Source organism: Anabrus simplex, chromosome 3 (assembly GCF_040414725.1).
Source record: "Anabrus simplex isolate iqAnaSimp1 chromosome 3, ASM4041472v1, whole genome shotgun sequence".
In the NCBI taxonomy this organism is placed as follows: domain Eukaryota; kingdom Metazoa; phylum Arthropoda; class Insecta; order Orthoptera; family Tettigoniidae; genus Anabrus; species Anabrus simplex.
Genome location: NC_090267.1, coordinates 182,896,668 through 182,912,995, shown reverse-complemented (window position 1 = coordinate 182,912,995; position 16,328 = coordinate 182,896,668). Strand labels below are relative to the sequence as shown.

At 41.2% G+C, this 16,328-nt stretch overlaps 1 protein-coding gene across 3 annotated transcripts in view; it reads left to right on the top strand.

The window, feature by feature from the left end:
* Window positions 1-16,328, top strand: part of LOC136866125 (gastric triacylglycerol lipase) — a 116,207-nt gene that overhangs the window by 69,350 nt on the left and 30,529 nt on the right. For all 3 annotated transcript variants that reach the window (XM_068226618.1, XM_068226616.1, XM_068226617.1), the window contains exons 5-6: window positions 1,213-1,371; window positions 2,981-3,065. In XM_068226618.1, coding sequence (XP_068082719.1) covers window positions 1,213-1,371; window positions 2,981-3,065 — 244 coding nt within the window. The remainder of the gene's footprint in view (window positions 1-1,212; window positions 1,372-2,980; window positions 3,066-16,328) is intronic.

Sequence of the window (16,328 nt, the reverse complement as noted above, 5' to 3'; positions counted from 1 at the left end):
GAAATCTTTGGTTAACGTCTTAATTACCACTGTCTGGTAATGATTGAGTTGTTCATGCTACCTCTGTTGCGACAGTGTAAAATTTCATGAGATCCAGTTTGATGAGTCAAATGACTCAATTGAGACTGATATATCTTCACAAACTATGTATGCGAGTATTCAACTCCTTGACCTGTGCTCTACGTTATTGTCCCTCTGCTTTGGGGGACATGCCTTTTACACTTTGTTCCTCTAGGCTATGAGGTCCGGATTCATCTCCTCGCAGTTTCTAGCCAGTTCGACCGATCCAGATAAAATAGGTAGGGAAGGAGGTGATGTACATGGTAAACGATGAAGTTGGACAAGTAATAGTAAACGGCTTTGTCGGGAACCTTTGAAAGCACTAAATTCCTTTTGGCAGTCGTAGCTGAGCATAAGTTCTCCATCATTTTCTTCCTCATGCTTTACTGCGCCAGCGTGGCAGGAGAAACAAGTACAGGTCTCCGGTCCCCCCAACTAAGAACTTCTACAATCGCAGCATTCACATTTGCATTTTATTTCCTGAAAAGAGGACCTCGTCTACATGATGGAAAGATAGCCCGTTTTGTCCCCGCACCACTTCCCGGTGGCCATGTTTTCATGTGAATTTAACCCGTTTTGCAACCGCTGTGCAGTTGGCCCGTTTTGCACCCTGATCCCAGCAGTCGCTTGTCCTACTTAGCAGACGCATGTGTTATTTTAAACGCACTTTAAGAAGATTTAGTCGAATTTACTGCCTGACAAATAATTCCCTTGGCAACCAATATGAAACTTCTTTAAAAAAATGTTTGGCATATGGTCCGCTTTGCAAACGGGTGGCTCAATTCTATTCAAGCTTATTCGTCTACTAAGAAATTCCACGCCATCACTCCACTGAAATTTTTTAACATACAACTTAGTCAAGCACCTCGTCTCCTTACTCTTTCCCAGCACAAAGTTTGAAATATTTTCGTAATACTAATCTATTGTCGCAAATCTTCCATAAAAAATCGTTCTGAACGATAAACGCAGTGAAATTGAACGATTATGACCCTCACCATTCATACGTAGTTTACAAATAGTTTCTGTAATTCGTCGTTCCTTTCCAACACGTATACATATAGAACTCATATTTTTGTAAAAATGTTAACCTCTCGTCTGACAGGACAAAAACAAAATAATAATAACTTTCTAACATAGATCGTTGTGTTTCAGTGGCTGTCAAATCTGTTTGGAGTATACCAGATATTACCGCATACGTCGCTATTCACGTTTATTGGACGGCATTTTTGTTCAGACGGAGCTGTGACTCAACCCATCTGCATGAACATCTTGAAGCTTAACATGGCCCTTAACAATAAGGAAACAAATACAGTAAGTAAGCAATTATTTATTATATAAATGCAGTTTTTATTCGTAAATACCGCTATTCTACTTCCCTGATATTATCCTAATTAACCTTACAATCCAAGAGTAAAGTAAAATATTAATTACACTTTGAAATCGACCAACAGTGTCTTTCTTGATACAACATGTGATTATTACTCCAATAATTAAATGTTGATTAAAAAAATAATCGTCGCAATATGTGGTCTCACTTTATACTTACCCTCGGGTTTCCAAGTAAAATGTGCCCTGCTGTTAGGCCTTCACCTTGTAATTACCTGATTAATTACACATCTAGTATCCAGCAATATTAATATCTTAATTGATGATGGGCGCCAGCTACACAATACATATAAAGTAACAATAATAGTATGAGAATCTTGAATATCTCTAGGGTGTAGTGTAATAACTTTACTTTTACAGCATAACCTAGAATAGGTTTTGAGAAAGGATATTAACGTTTTTTCCCAACTATAATTTGAAACTACCTGTTTTACCGTGAAATAAAACATTTAACTGTACTTGATACTAAACAAAATGTATTCTTAAATTTCGAAATTAAAATACACCAACGAAAGATAGCATGGCCTATAAATATAACCACACTGCACAATCAGCTTTACACGTAATCCACCGAACTGTTAATCTCCATTACGAAGACTCTATCTTCGGCTGTTACCGAAAATAATAACAAATCAGAGGAATGTTTGTAACGGGATTTAAACCGTGACAATAACCTTGGGTATAGTTCAACTCCCCGCTAATCATTGAAAATGCTTCCTGCATGTGACTTTAAATATTACTGCAATATGGGTCTCTTCACTGCATGTGCTGCAACGTAGAATACAAGCCAAAAGTCAGAAAGTAGGCCTAACTATGAATCAATAGTAATGAGGGAGATACATTAAGGTTCATTCCTTAGAAACCAAAGTTAGGTGACCAAACTCAATGTTATTGACGAATATTATCACAAAGTCATTTCGTAGACGCCATGAAAGCCACTGAAAGAGAACAGATTCCACTCTCGGTAGCCTGGATACTAAGAAGGGATCTGCTGGGTTGAACTGAATAGATTTCAGTGAGACTTGGATGTAATAACAATCAACTTATCTTAAATGTAATGGTCGTAATCGTTTTTCTGTAAAATCAACGTTGCTGAAAAAATTACAGATAGCTCGGAGCGTTTCCTATAGAAATAGAGACCTAATAATAATTATATTTCAAAGTTCCATTAAACACCCCGCACTTAACATTATATCTTCACAGCACGGACAGAATTTCACGCTCTACAGCACTATGTTGCTACCACGTGAAGTAAATGAATATATAGAAGAATATTAGAGTTTTCATATTTTGTGTCGTTTATAATGAAAGCCAAAATATTATTTCCTATTAAATATTTTGTATTCATATACAGGGTTATTCAGTTATTATTTTTACGGAAGTTCATGGTGCCTTAGTTTATCACCCTACTCAGTTTCATTTTAATCGGTCTGGTTTAACCCAAACACTTCTCTCCGTCATTTTGATGTTCTGTGCCACGTGTGTAATAAACATTTCCTGTCCTCTTGTGATTAGGCACTGCTTTTCATTACAGTCAGCACTTCCTCTCATCCTGGGCCATGCACCTGCCGGAGCTTCGATAAAGACTTTCCAACACTTCGGCCAGAACATCAACTCAGGTACACAGTAATGGCTATCTAAAGTAGAACTCTTTACTAGTACAGTGGAACCTTGGATTGCGAGCATAATTCGTTCCGGCAACATGTTCGTAATCCAAATCGCTCGTATATCAAAGCAAATTTTCCCATAAGAAACTATTGAAACTCGGATGATTCGTCCACAACACAAAAACATTTATTCGCATAACATTTCTAAAACAAAATATAACGTAAAACAATTAAACTGCACTTTACCTTACAATAAAATCATTGTTGGTGTGAGTGTGACGAGAGATGACATGAGAAGAGTTACTGTGTAGCACGAATTTCACTAACGGAATCACTGCTATCGGTTGGCTCATTGGAAGTGTTTTCTTTTTGTGCAACTTTAACGAGGAATCTGTCCAATGTCTGTTGCTTTTGCCTCTTTTTGAGGATTTCACGAAAATGTGACATTGCATTGTCATTGAACAGATTCATCAACTGTAATCATCTCCTTCTTCCGACCGAATTCCTTTTTAGCCTTCATTTCGTTCACAGGGCCCATCGTTGCAGAACAGTTATATCACAGATGACAGAAACAAAACATGTGCACTCGTACGGTGTTGACTATGCGAGCGAGGCACGCCAACTGAAGTCCAGCGCGGGAAATGATTACACACACTTTCCCAGGAAAGAGAGTAGCAGGGGGATGGAAAAACAAAGGCACAGGGGAGGTGGAAACGTACGTACACGTGACGCTCGTATTGCGAAACCTCACTCGCTTATCAAGTCACAATTAATTAAAAATACTTGCTCGTCTTGCAAAAACACTCGTAGACCAAGTTACTCGCAATCGGAGGTTCCACTGTAACTAAGTTACAGATCTTTCCTCTCCTGTAGAGAAGAAGCACTGTGCATTTTATTTTTAGCATTTTATTTCTATTAAGAACGAAACGATCCTTTTCGGTATCGGCTCAGTTAATACAACTTTCCACTCTGTCGAAACACGAATTCTAACACTTAGAAACATGTAAAACATGTAAAAATCACTCTTAATGAATGACATGTTTCATTCTACAAGAACAGCCTCAGATTCTATTATATCACTCTTAATCATGCATATGTATGCACCAACGAGCGAGAAAGAAGACTATAGAGTGGCCAACATGGCTGCTACATCGCTCTGGGCGGTGTCAAGGCGAAATACTAACTCCATAGTTTAAGCGTCATCCATATCATTTATGTCGCTTACAGTGCGTAATTTATAATAGATTAGATTGAATTATGCTCTCTACCTGTGCGGTATGCTTTTGCATAAATTTTAGAGAAAACACGAAGGATATATCATATTTCAAATAAGTTTTCTTTTTTTACTAATGTACACAATTTTGGGCGATTAAGCAGAATTACGTTGCCTGTGTAGCACAATCCAGCACGTGTAGAGTTGGCCTTCTTTTATTTTCTTATAGAATCTGCCCAAACAGTGAAACACGATGAACGGTATCCTGTCTGACTGAGTGGCTCAGACGGTACAGCGCTGGCTTTCTGAGCCCAAGTTGGCATATTTGGTATTTGAAGATGCACAAATACGTCACCCACGTGTCAGTAGATTTTTTTCTGTTTGCTTTACGTCGCACCGACACAGATAGGTCTTATGGCGACGATGGGACAGGAAAGGCCTAGGAATAGGAAGGAAGCAGCTCTGGCCTTAAGTAAGGTACAGCCCCAACATTTTACTGGTGTGGAAATGGGAAACCATGGAAAATCATCTTCAGGGCTGCTGACAGTGGGATTCGAACCCACTATTTCCCGAATGCGAGCTCAAAGCTGCGCACCTCTAACCGCACGGCCAACTCGCCCGGTGTCAGTAGATTTACCGGCCTGGAAAGGAACTCTGGAGGGACAAAACTCTGGGAATTCAGCTCCTCCGAAAATCGTACAAAGTAGTTAGTAGGAAGAAAAACCAATAACACTATTTATTATTAAATGATATTTTACAGAGCACAGTTCCTCGACATGTTGAAAATAATTATGTTATATAGAGAACAACGACGATACAACACGCTTACTGTCCATCGCCGCACCTACAGTATTTTGAATTTCCTAGTCACCCCATTGCCTCTGCCAACGATACGGAGTAATGTGAGGACTTTCAAACCTACATCATCACTACTACTGAGCGAGTTGGCTACGTGGTTCGCGGCATGTAGTTCTTAGCTTACATTCAGAATATAGTGAATTCTAATACTCACTGCCGACAGCTCTCATAGTTGGTTTTCCATTATTCACACTTTCACATCCGGCTGCTGTGCCTTAATTAATGTCACTGCCACTTCCTTCGCAGTCCTAGCCTTGTCCTCTCCCATCGTAGCGATAAGACGTGTCTGAGTGGGTGCAACATACGGCAAATAAAAAAATAGGCATTACCATAATCTTCGTCCAAAAATCTCGAAGCGAATTATTCAGGAAAGTAAACTAATGTGATTTAAGAACACAAGAAGGACTGTCGTCTTTTAAAACAAGTACTTCTAATTGTTTATCCTGAAACTTCCTGTTCTGATTTTAATTTATAATTAGGCCTATTATTATTATTATTATTATTATTATTATTATTATTATTATTATTATTATTATTATTATTATTATTATTACGGAGCTTTCCGTGGTAGGTAGAGGTGAAAGAAGGTGCGGGTGTGAACGGGTCTCAAGCTACGAAAGTAAAATTAATTTAAAATTTAACAAGGTTATATTTTCTTTTCAAAATAAGGAAATAACAAGCATGGCAGGTACAAAGTAGCAAGTCAAAAGGGTAGTTACAATATTTACAGGATTTGGGCTTCGCGCCCTGACTTCACAATGCTTGGGCAATCAGCTCAGTTTTACCCCAAACACAAGTTTCAACAGAGGGGCAGAAAACCCCATTCATGCCTAGGAGCCCTTGCTCCAAATTACACTGAAAAGCCTCCACGAGGCATACAACACTCAATTTTCAAAAAGAGCCACTCGCTCTCAACTTTAAGCCTCTCAAAGGCCACACCAAACTCCACCTTCGAGTTGTCCTCACTGGACATAGACACAGGGGTAAAATACCCAACCTACTGAGGTCTATTAAATGAAAAGAAGGTTGATTACATGACCTCCAAAATAACAATTGAGAGGAGGCGATCGGCACTCCTAATACAATTTGTTTTTTAAAACCTAATTTGGCTCTTAGGCCACTGATGCAAGGGCTAATCCCATACTACGGAGGTGACTTTAGAAAAGAAACAAATTTACATAATGTTAAGGAAGAATAGGTTGAGAAAAAGTTCACCTCAAAACAATATGAGTGGGAGATCGAGAGGGTTAAGCACTCTCTATCCCAATACGTAGTTTAAAAGGTAAAATAGATACCAGATTCTTTACATTTTTAAGGAAGGTTACATAACGGAAAAACTTCGGACCCGCCCCGAGAGTTAAACTGCTGAGCTAGCAAAGAAAGAAGTTATTAATTGGCCATTACCTTGTTGTTGACCGCTGCCGAAGAAAGAGGCGCTTCCCGCCCCCTGCTATGTACTTTACACACTGAAAGATGGAACAGAAGTGGCCTAGAGACCCTAAAATCAGCAGTTTATATACTCTCGCGGAAGGTTCTAGGCGTTAGGGGAATGAGAACACCCGCCCACAATCACTTTATTGGAGAATAAAGAGAAACCCCTACACAAGATGAAGAAGAAACACATTATTAGTGGAAAATTAAGTTAAGAAATTCGGGATTGGTTGAATACAAAACAAGGAGAAAGAGAGGGGTATACAGCCAACTTAAACCATAACAGAAGGAAATTTAACAAGAAACAAACTTTTGAAATAAAAATTTCTCCAAAGAACAGTTCTTTTTCTTCGCACTAGGGTGCACTATTGTAGTTCTTCAGTAGTGTCCTCTAGAAGAGAAAGTTCACACTTCTTACTTCAAGCAAAACAAAAACACATCAAAAATGACACAGTTCTAAAACTCCGAAATTTACAGGTAGTGACATCTTCTGAGAAAGTAGAAAATTAATACCGTCAATAAAGTTCAGGTTTCCTCCAGCAGAGGAGTTTCAACTGGCGCACCTTTTGAATTAGCGGCGTGGAGGTGTACCGCCCGGTACAATTATTATTATTATTATTATTATTATTATTATTATTATTATTATTATTATTATTATTATTATTATTACTATTGCTAGTTGCTTTACGTCACACCGACACAGATAGGTCTTATGGCGACGATGGGACGGGAAAGGGCTAGGAGTGGGAAGGAAGCGGCCGTGGCCTTAAGTAAGGTACAGCCCCAGCATTTGCCTGGTGTGAAAATGGGAAACCACAAAAAAACATTTTCAGGGCTGCCGACAGTGGGGTTCGAACCTACTATCTCCCGAATACTGGATACTGGCCGCACTTAAGCGACTGCAGCTATCGAGATCGGTATTATTATTATTATTATTATTATTATTATTATTATTATTATTATTATTATTATTATTATTATTGGGTACTTTATTACACTATTGTTCACTTCAAATCTTGTACTCAACGGCTCTAGAATACGGTACATATTTTTCGTGAATTATTATTAGTTTCGCGTCCTACTAACTACTTTTTCGGATACGCCGAGGTGCCGGAATATTGTCCCGCACGAGTTCTTTTACGTGCTAGTAAATCAACTGACACGAGGCTGACGGATTTGATCACCTTCAAATGCCTTACGAAGGCGATCGAGAACTTCTCGCAAATGATCTAGATGTTCTTCAAAAGTCTCTGAAAATACGACATCATCTAAATAGTGATATAAGTACTCGAATTTGATGTCGGAGAAGACCCTATCTAGTAGCCTAGTGAGCACAGCTGCCCCCGTGGGGAGCCCGAAAGGCACGCGGTTGTATTCGTATAAATTCCAGTCCGTGGCAAACGCTGTAAGGTGTTTAGACTCTTCGGCAAGGGGAATTTGATTATAGGCCTGATTCAAGTCCAAGATAGTGAAGAACTTGGCCTTACGAAACCATGAAAAGCAAGAATGAAGGTCAGGAAGGGGCACAGATTGCAACACCACCTTCCGATTGAGAGCCCTGTAATCAATGACAGGCCTGAAGCCTCCTTGGGGTTTCGGGACTAGAAAAATAGGCGATGAATACGCCGACTTAGAGGGCCTAATAATACCATCCTTCAACATCTGATCGATAATTTCTTTCAGAGCCTTCATTTTAGGTGGAGATAGCCTATAAGGTGGAAAACGGACAGGAATCGAATCCGTGACCTCAATTTTGTATTCAATAAGGTCAGTAACACCAAGAGTATCAGAGAACACCTCTGGAAATGACTGACATAATTTACGAATACTATCAGCCTGCTCCTCAGGTAGATGTCTAAGGTCTAACAACATCTCATCCTGGGTAGGCGAAATAGATGAACACGACACAGAATTACACTTTAACAAGGGAATTTTACAATTGGACACAAATTTGAATGTGCACGACTTACTCTGAAGATCGAGCACAAGACCAGTGTGAGAAATAAAGTCCGCTCCCAGTATGATGGGGCAAGACAGGTGCTTAGCCACAAACAATTTAATTTTCCAAGTAAACTTAAAAACACGAATTTTGACCAGTAAGGAACCTAGAATTTCTAATGGAGATGAATTAGCCGAAACGTATTGAACAGGAGAAGAGACATAGTCAGGAAGTTTACAAACCGATTTCAATTTAGAATACCATTCAGCCGAAATAATCGAACAAACACTGCCTGAATCTAAGAGAGCTGTTATAGGCTCGTTATTTAACTCAATCTTAAGAAAAGGAACAGGTGCGGGGGTATCCGCCGCGATCCTAAGGCACTCTTTGGGGCATTCAAAAGATGTATTCGAAGACTTATCGTTCCCTGAATTCTCGACCTTTTTGCCAGGGGCTGAGCCTTGGGAAGCAGAATTAGTTGACTCAGCCCAAGCCACTAGTCACTTTTGATTGTTGTTGGAAGTTACACCAGAAGTTGAGCAGGAGGGGGTGCTATTCGAATTGGGACAATTCTTTGCGATATGTGAGAAAGCCCCACATTTAAAACAGCCTTGTGATGAACCAGCTCCATTATTTGCCCTACTAGTTTTGATCAGAGGACACTTATTGCGCAGATGGTCAGGCGACCCGCAAGCATAACATTTACGGGGGATGACTGATCGGCGAGGTGGAGGCCGAGTATTACTAATGGAAGGCGGGGGTTCTTTCGCGACACACAAAGAATCGGCGTATCTAACTCCTTCCGCTGAGACGGCCAATGCTTCAAGTTCCGAGAAAGTTTGCAGGCACGCCGCGAAACACAAATATGACCTATAGGGAGGTGAAATTCCCTCTACAATAGCCTGTACAATCTGATCTTCAGGAAAATGAAGGGCAAACACCCTAGTATAAAACTTAATGTCCTGTATGAAATCAGCCAAGTTTTCATCCAAGCGCTGTACACGATAATAGTACTTCTGAATAAGGGAGAACCTGGCCCTAGCAGGGATGAAGTTAGCTAGCAAATGGGCATGGAAATCCTCAATAGATGATTGCTCGGCAATGGCTCTTACGATTTTATCAGAGAGAATACCAATAGCATACGGATAGATAATTTGCAAGATTTGACATGGAGAAAGAGAAAAAACAAGGGCATGATCCTGAAATTCCACTAGAAATCTTAAAAATGAAATTACGTCACTGGTGGTATTAACGGAAAACTTAGATATACCTCTGAGCAACATTGCCAATGGATGAGGCAAGCTACTAAACCCGGGTGACATAGTAGGTAAAGGTTTCAATGGCAAGGAAGTTAATTCAGAACGGATGTTACTCAGCGATGCACGGCGTTCAGACTCGTTGTCCAGTGGGGCAGGGATAGTTTGAGCAGCAACGGTTATTCTATTAACTTCTCCCTTGGGAGGCGCTTCCTCACTACCTGCATTTACTATGGTGGGTTGATCAGATTTGGGAGGAACTTCCCCAGTTAACAATTGAGTGACCTTACTAGATAATTCGGAAATATTTTCCAGGAGCGTACTAGCTTCCTTCCTCTGAACATCATTCAGTTTTAGAGACAACAGATCGTTAACCCTATTCGAAAAATGATATAGCCTGCCTTGCACACGCTTAATTTGATTAGGAGACGGATCATTTTCATCAAAAAAACTAACTACAGAAGCTAGCCCAGTAATATTCTCCGTGATCGTGGAAAGAGAGTCGTCAATTTCTTTCTCTCCCAAATTGGGGATGGAAATGGGCAAATCAAGGGACTCTCTAAGTTTGTTAGTGTCTATTGCAACCGTGCCTCCAGATTGCACATTTCTGATAGTTAATTCATAGATCAACTCCTCCTTACGCAAATAGTTAAGAAGGAGAACATCGCGAGGGCCGGGCATGATGACAGACCAATTTTGAAAAACTCAAAAAATTCCAGCAACTGGGAAAATAGTTAGAGTTCGGAACAAACAATATTTAGCCGTCAAAAGGGGCTAACTTGAGACCCATTCAACCACGCTCTGCTACCACTTGTTACGGACTTTTCCGTGGTAGGTAGAGGTGAAAGAAGGTGCGGGTGTGAATGGGTTTCAAGCTACGAAATTATAGTGCGATGTAAAATTAATTTAAAATTCAACAAGGTTATATTTTCTTTTCGAAAACAAAGAAATAACAAGCATGGCAGGTACAAAGTAGCAATTCAAAAGGGGTTAGTTACAATATTTACAGAATTTGGGCTTCGCGCCCTGACTTCACAATGCTTGGGCAATCAGCTCAGTTTTACCCCAAACACAAGTTTTAACAGAGGGGGAGAAAACCCCATTCATACCTAGGAGCCCTTGCTCCAAATTACACTGAAAAACCTCCATGAGGCATACAACCCAGAATTTTCAAAAGAGCCACTCGCTCTCAAAATTTAAGCCTCTCCCAGGCCACACCAAACTCCACCTTCAAGTTGTCCTCAACGGACATAAACACAGGGGTAAAATACCCAATCTACTGAGGTCTATTAAAAGAAAAGCAGGTTAATTAAATGACCTCTAAAATAACAATTTGAGAGGAGGCGAACTTGCACTCCTAATACACTTTGATTAAGACCTACTTGGCACTAGGCCGTTAATACAAGGGCTAATCCCATGCTAAAGAGGTGACTTAAGAAAAGAACAATTTGTTTTACATTAACGAAAAATAGGTTGAGAAAATAAGTTCACCTCAAGACAATGTGAGTGGGAGCTCGAGAGGGTTAGCACTCTCTATCCCAATATGTCGTTTTAAAAGAGAATATATGAAAGGAGTAGTTACATTTTAGGAAAAGGTTACATGGCTGAACGCTTAGAACCCGCCCCGAAAGTTAAACTGCTGAGCTAGCAAAGAAAGAAGTTATTAATCGGCCATTACCTTGTGTTGAACGGCTGGAGAAGAAAGAGGCGCTTCCCGCCCCCTGCTATGTACTTAACACACTGAAAGATGGAACAGAAGTGGCCTAGAGACCCAAAACTCAGCAGTTTAAATACTCTCGCGGAAGTTTCTAGGCGTTAGGGGAAAGAAAACACCCTCCCACAAACTCTTTATTGGATAGGACCCCGCAACAGATTCAAGTTGGGGGAAGATACATCTGATTGGATAGAAATTAATTGAAGAAATTCGGGATTGGATACATTCATAACAAGGGGAAGAAAGGGGTAAATATTGCCAACTTAAACAATGACAGAAAGAAATTTAACAAAGAACAAACTCTTGAAATTAAATTTTCTCCAAAAAAAAAAATAGTTCTTTGACTCCGCACTAGGTTGCACTATTGTAGATCTTCAGTAGTGTCCTCTAGAAGAGAAAGTTCACACTTCTTACTTCAAGCGAAACAAAAACACATCAAAAATGACACAGTTCAAAAACTCAAAATTTTCCACGTGGTGACATCTTTTGAGACGGTAGAAAATTAATACTGTCAATAAAGTTCAGACTTCCTCCAGCAGAGGAGTTTCAACAGGCGCACATTTTAAATTAGCGGAGTGGAGGTGTACCGCCCGGTACAATTATTATTATTATTATTACACTGACTGACAGAGCAAATGCAACACCAAGAAGGAGTGGTTCGAAAGGGATGAAAGTTGGGGAAAAAACAGAGACGGCACGGACGAATAATTGATGTTTATTTCAAACCGATATGCAGGTTACACAATGCGCACGGCATCGACTCGGTAGGATGTAGGACCACCGCGAGCGGCGATGCACGCAGAAACACGTCGAGGTACAGAGTCAATAAGAGTGCGGATGGTTTCCTGAGGGATGGTTCTCCATTCTCTGTCAACCATTTGCCACAGTTGGTCGTCGGTACGAGGCTGGGGCAGAGTTTGCAAACGGCGTCCAATGAGATCCCACGCGTGTTCGATTGGTGAGAGATCCGGAGAGTACGCTGGCCACGGAAGCATCTGTACACCTCGTAGAGCCTGTTGGGAGATGCGAGCAGTGTGTGGGCGGGCATTATCCTGCTGAAACAGAGCATTGGGCAGCCCCTGAAGGTACGGGAGTGCCACCGGCCGCAGCACATGCTGCACGTAGCGGTGGGCATTTAATGTGCCTTGAATACGCACTAGAGGTGACGTGGAATCATACGCAATAGCGCCCCAAACCATTATGCCGCGTTGTCTAGCGGTAGGGCGCTCCACAGTTACTGCCGGATTTGACCTTTCTCCACGCCGACGCCACACTCGTCTGCGGTGACTATCACTGACAGAACAGAAGCGTGACTCATCGGAGAACACGACGTTCCGCCATTCCCTCATCCAAGTCGCTCTAGCCCGGCACCATGCCAGGCGTGCACGTCTATGCTGTGGAGTCAATGGTAGTCTTCTGAGCGGACGCCGGGAGTGCAGGCCTCCTTCAACCAATCGGCGGGAAATTGTTCTGGTCGATATTGGAACAGCCAGGGTGTCTTGCACATGCTGAAGAATGGCGGTTGACGTGGCGTGCGGGGCTGCCACCGCTTGGCGGCGGATGCGCCGATCCTCGCGTGCTGACGTCACTCGGGCTGCGCCTAGACCCCTCGCACGTGCCACATGTCCCTGCGCCAACCATCTTCGCCACAGGCGCTGCACCATGGACACATCCCTATGGGTATCGGCTGCGATTTGACGAAGCGACCAACCTGCCCTTCTCAGCCCGATCACCATACCCCTCGTAAAGTCGTCTGTCTGCTGGAAATGCCTCCGTTGACAGCGGCCTGGCATTCCTAGCTATACACGTGTCCTGTGGCACACGACAACACGTTCTACAATGACTGTCGGCTGAGAAATCACGGTACGAAGTGGGCCATTCGCCAACGCCGTGTCCCATTTATCGTTCGCTACGTGCGCAACACAGCGGCGCATTTCACATCATGAGCATACCTCAGTGACGTCAGTCTACCCTGCAATTGGCATAAAGTTCTGACCACTCCTTCTTGGTGTTGCATTTGCTCTGTCAGTCAGTGTATTGTTATTATTATTATTATTATTATTATTATTATTATTATTATTATTATTATTATTATTATTATTATTCTATGTTGTTATACATTTTGTTCAAGGTTTGCTCTTCTATATATTAATTCTGTGTAAGAAGGGCTAAATTTGTTTAATGGCAATGTATTGTGATTTCTTTTGTAATAACTGGAAATGCGTTAATTTTCTTTCTTTATACAATATGTAAGTATGTACGGTAGCCTGTATCCTGTATCATGTATTTTTAATGTCTTTTTAAACAGACATTAAGCCTATGCATCTTTGAGGGCTTCCCTAATTAACAAAACTGTTAAATTCCCTAAGTAGGAAAACTATGAAACGGTACTTTTTCCCGCAGCCTCCGTAATTGCTTCTTCACCACGCCCACTTGATTTGGTCGCTTACAATATGGCGGACGCAGCGTTCAAGTAGATTCAAATATGGCGGTCCAATAGCCACTCACGCATACAATTAATTGTGTACGTTGCGCAAACTTGTCAATGTCTGTGAACTGGTGATATTATGAACCAGAGAGACAAATATGAATGTATAAGTCCGTTAATGCCACTTTACCAACGTAAATATTACCACACAGAACAACGTTTGTTTACAGGCTGTTCATATGCAACCAAGGTAAAACGTGATTTGATGGAATCTGAGGATGTTCTTGTAGAACGAAACATGTCAATCATTATTCATGAAGAGTATTTTACAGGTGTATTATAGTGTTTCTAAGAGTTATAATTCGTATTTAGACATTATTTTAATCTAATTCCTAGCATTTTGTATAACTGGACCCGACTGGATCAAAAATTTCAAAGAATTATATTTTCATGTTTCCATTCTATAAGTATGATAATAAGATATTCTATGATATTTTTCTAATTGAGCATTACATTATGGATGGTCAACCAGAAGACAGCCTGATCTTGGCAGCTTTCGGCAGGCTAAACTACATCCTGCAAAATCCACAGATGCTGATGAACCTCAAAAGGCAAGTGTATGTCACATATATTTTACCAGTGATGGCATTTGAGCTTGAAGCTGTTACTTTCACCGCGGACAGCGCGAACCGCCTCAGAGTCTATCAGAGAGTGATGAGAAGCGCTCTGTGATTGTAATCAGTCGGAGAGGGCGGATCTGAAGCGAAAAGATCAGGAGCACTCGAGTCGTGCGCACAATACTGCAGGTGACAAAACTGACTTAGAAGAACGCAGGCTACATAGCGGGGCCAAGGCTATGATGGGGTGGACACTACAGGAATCAATAAGGAGTGTCGGCAGACATCTAAAGCTGCGCAGGAAGCATCGCCCATCAGAGGTCGTTGTGGAACAGCCTGGAATCCCAGTCGAGTGGCCGGTTATTGCCTTTGCCACATCTGGATGAGTGGATGATACAATTACTGCCTGGCCCATACAGCTCTCCCGGTAATATCATGGTCTCAGCTGGCCTGCGATAAGTTTCCGTACAGCGCACAGAGTGGTTGTTTCTTATACAGGAGAAACTGATCGGATCAGTGCCTTTCATGGCTTCTGAATGAAGTATTGAACATCGTATATTTGCGTACTGTAGATTTTAAAATAATATTCACATCTAAATTTTGAAGACTTATGGGGCTCCACACTGAACAACGTTTGTCTTTAGGATGAGGAAGAGCATTTTTATCACTTGTTGTAATGGGCTAAGTGTTATTATTTCTCTCTCTGTTTTCACTCAGAGTATCCATTCATAAAAATGGGCAGATTGTCTACGGGCGTACGGGACCATGTGATGGTGACCGCACTCTCGTTTACCGTGATGCGGCATGCACGAATGACGGTAATTCTTGCCGGACTCGTACTGAAGAAGAATTATTTTCCAAACGTAATCCAGAGAACCCACATATACTGTAAAGCAAGGTTGCTTGCATAATCTGAGCAAACATTTTCTAACGATCGGGATCAATTGGGGCCCGCCCTGCCTCACTACTCGGTCCACTGCGCGCACATCAATGAACTGTCGGAGAGAGGCAACGATGTACCATCATTCTCGAGCAGGAGTTAGTAGTTGACGTGTGTCGTTCTTGTTCTGAACTCACCAAAACAGACATGGAGATCTTCCATGAAGCCATCAGCAGGGAAAGTCCCGGCATATTACTTTCTGATGTTTCTATTCTGCGCGACAACGCGAATCCGCAAGTTAAGAGTAACGTGCAAGAGCAATTAATGTAGAAACGGTGTGAGGTTTTTGAACACCTACTCAAAAGCCCTGTTCTGTCATTTTGTAACTGTTTACTCAGTCATCTCAAGACATTTTTGACGGACAAACGCTTCTCCAGTGATGATGAACACAGGGCTGCGGTACTAGAATGGTTCAAGCGACAAACTATCCATCTTTACGAGCGTTACTTCACTCTTGGAGAATATACAGGGTGAATTTCAGTTCTAAGACGGGATAAACATTGCTGTTTCTGTATGAGTTTACCCAATAATAACATAGTATTGGTTTGCATTAATGAGTGGGCCTGTGCGTGTTTCAGGTGATTACACTTTATGTGTGGGCGTTTACAGGTAATATACCCTTCTCCTCTTCATTTTTACATTGCCATGGCTTACACTCGAATTACTTATCTTTCTAAACAACTACAAATGTGCGCTAATGAATGAATAGGTTAGTTTATTTATAAACAAGTACAGTAAATACATCGATCAACGGAGAAGGGAACTAAGTCAAATGTTCTCATATTTCAGAGAAAGGTCAAAAATACACCTTTCAAAAAGGACATTTGGTCAAATCTTTAGATGTTACTAACTACATTACACGAATGCATAGTGGGACTG